This window comes from Plasmodium knowlesi, assembly GCF_000006355.2.
Source record: "Plasmodium knowlesi strain H genome assembly, contig: PKNH_00_31, whole genome shotgun sequence".
Taxonomy (NCBI): domain Eukaryota; phylum Apicomplexa; class Aconoidasida; order Haemosporida; family Plasmodiidae; genus Plasmodium; species Plasmodium knowlesi.
In genome coordinates, this window is record NW_024070067.1 from 1 (window position 1) to 2,853 (window position 2,853).

The 2,853-nt window shown below is 43.2% G+C and overlaps 2 protein-coding genes across 2 annotated transcripts; both read right to left on the reverse strand.

Moving 5' to 3' along the window:
* Positions 1-77: 77 nt before the first annotated feature.
* Positions 78-339, reverse strand: PKNH_0003000 (conserved Plasmodium protein, unknown function; the record flags this gene model as incomplete). Its single annotated transcript, XM_039113456.1, has 1 exon — positions 78-339. A coding segment is annotated over one exon (262 nt), but the record flags the coding sequence as incomplete, so codon positions are not given.
* A 926-nt stretch (positions 340-1,265) lies between these two features.
* On the reverse strand, positions 1,266-1,640 carry PKNH_0003100 (U4/U6 small nuclear ribonucleoprotein PRP31, putative; the record flags this gene model as incomplete). Its single annotated transcript, XM_039113457.1, has 1 exon — positions 1,266-1,640. A coding segment is annotated over one exon (375 nt), but the record flags the coding sequence as incomplete, so codon positions are not given.
* Between the last annotated feature and the right edge of the window lie 1,213 nt (positions 1,641-2,853).

The window sequence follows — 2,853 nt, forward strand, 5'->3', positions numbered from 1 at the left end:
AGGGGGGCCTTTGTCTCCCCAAGGGAGGGGGCGCTCCTTTTCTGCGTCTTTACCACTTTTTCCCGTCGCTTCCTTACTTCCTTGCACCCCCATCAGCTTTTCCGCCTTCCCCCCTTTCCTCCTTTTGGTAGGACCATCCTTCTCCAAATAGACGATCTCGAAGAAGTCTTCGCTCAGGAAGTACCACCAGTAGCACTTGTCCAGGGACTCAGACCCATAATAACGCAAATTCTTCTCGTCGTTTAAATTGTTAAATAAAATGAAATCACCATATATGATATCATTTTTTCTACCTTTTGTGAAGGACGCAAGAAGGTAGGCCAAAAGGAGTAGTCCCATTTTAACACTTTTTTTTTTTTTTTTTTTTTTTTTTTTTCTTTTATTGCCTTCGTCCAATTTATTATCGAGTTCACTTTCTAAAAGGACTTAACAGCGAGGTTATCATCCTCTGCGGTTCTTGTGAAAAGTAGATCCAACAGGTGTCCGATTCGACCATTTTTACGCAGAATGGAGAGTGTGTGTTCGTGTTTGTGGAGGGACGGGGGAGAGGTAAGATTCTTCGGGCACGAACATGTGGAAAACACACCTAGGCGCAACCAAGAGCAGTTGCCTATCTCACCCCAAAAAGGAAAAAAAAAAAAAAAAACGAACAAACACATAAACATGAACATTTACATGCAGTGTGACCGTTTTCCTAACCTACATTTGTGAATACTTCACCGCATCCCGCCTTCACAGCTATCTAACCTGAAACTGCTTTCCTTTCGTAGTAAGCCCACGCATTTGCTCAAACGTACCGCCTGGGAGAGACCCTTTCACTTTGATGTATTTTGGGCTACCCCCCATTGGTACGGTACACTCACATGAAGGTGCGTTTTTTTCTTTTTGGCGTATTTTTACAAACAAGGGTGGAAATTTTATAGTTTAAAATAAAAGCGCGCAGTGGCGCTGGGTGATGAAATAGAAAAACAAATGTAAAAGTGTGAAGTGCAAGTTTGTAATTCACGTATGGTGTTATATGGGAATAAGCAGGGAGCCACTGAAGCGGAGGATAAAATCCCAAAGGGCGGGGGCCTATAATAGCTGGGGTGATCACGAAGCGGCACGGTTTTAGGCATATACGGGTGCTCGGGAAAATGGGAAGAGGTCACAGGGGAAGTCATACAAGGGGTGGATCATCCACAGTTGGACCATCCCGGAGTGAACCACCCCGGTTACACCGCTAACTGCGCTACATCGCTAACTGCGCTACACCGCTAAGTGCATTACACCTTGCGGAATTGGGCCTTGCTAGAGAAGTATTTGTTCTCGACAGGGTCCGGCCTCGGGTTGATGACAGAAGGATTGAACAGCTCAATGCCCTGCAGGGGAGTGAAGATCAGGGAGGACGACAATCCACCAGTTACTCCACTGGATTGCACGGAGAGATTCTTTCTCTTAGCAACATTATTCACCTTTTGTTTAGACTGGTACTTTAATTTGGTGATATTTGAATTTAGCAGAGCTGCATTTTGGTCGGTGAATGTGTAAAAGTCTTCATTGGAGTTTGGTCCGAAGGGCAACCTATTAATCTGCTTCCTGAGTTCTGTGATTTCCGTTTTTTCCTTTAACTTCCTCCCCCCTCCCCTGTTCGATTTATCCTGTCTGCTCGATTAGTTCTGAGGCCCCTTCTTTATGCCCATTCCCATCTGGGGATGAAGGAAAGTTTCTTCGTGGGCACCCCAAAACGTGTAGCACTTGGCATGAGCACCTTCCCTTGGAATGACCGAACGGTGCTGTTGCAGGGAGGGCAGGCAAGGTGGAGTACAACAGGGGGGCGATAGACAAATGAGTGCTAGAAAAAAAAAAAAAAAAAAAAAAAAAAAAAAAAAAAGAAATGATACCATAAAGTGGCCAACCTATAGAGCGAAGGGATAGTGAAACAAATGAGCGCTCATCCTTTCGCGCACCGACGTGAAGGGTCCTTGTTCGTTACTCCAACGAATGTGCACAGCCTGGCATTATATGCATATGGAAAATTAAAAAGAAGTTTCGCACTTCATCGTATACATGTACTAATTGTACGGATTGAAAAGCGCTTCACATGGGTATGATGCCAAGTGTCAAAAACGGAGCAATACAATATGATTCGTCCCCACTTTTGCAGCGTTCGAATTAAGGGTTCTTAGCTGTTTTGCAGGACTTTACCTCTGTGCGTTCCTTTTTGAAGCGGAAGACAATTTAGGGGGTGCCTCTATACTTATCCATACGAACGTATGCGCAGATATATGGTCGCACTTGCAAAGATACATACACGTATAGGAACATAGGAATATATGTGCACGTGTCCTCCCCCCCCTCTCGTGCATCTCAGCGAGAGAGTGTGCTCTTCGTTAAGGAATGCAGATGTCAGAGGCATCATACACTCCTCATGTTTATATAAAGATGCTTTTTACACTCTTAGTGCAATTTCATACGCACGGCTAGGTCGGTACAGTCGGGGAGTGGAGAAAAAAAAAAAAAAAAAATTCCTTCTGGGAGGATTTCTATGCATATGTTATGTTATCACCTAACCGGAATGAAGGACAAAATTTTCGTATCAAATGTGTAAGGTGTGACAGGTGTAGAGGTGGCGGTCGAGGTAGAGACTGCTCCTTTTTGCTTATTCTCCAAGTGAACACGAATTAGGTTAACAGGCAAATATTTTCGTGGTAGGAAAGTTAACCATGCAAATGATTATGCTCACATATACGGAGGGAAAAAAAAAAAAAAAAAAAAAAAAAAAAAAAATATGAACTGTTCATACACTTGTAAGAAGGTTAAAATTGAAAAGTAAATTTTTACATTTTTTTTTTTTATAGGCGCAAATTGGGA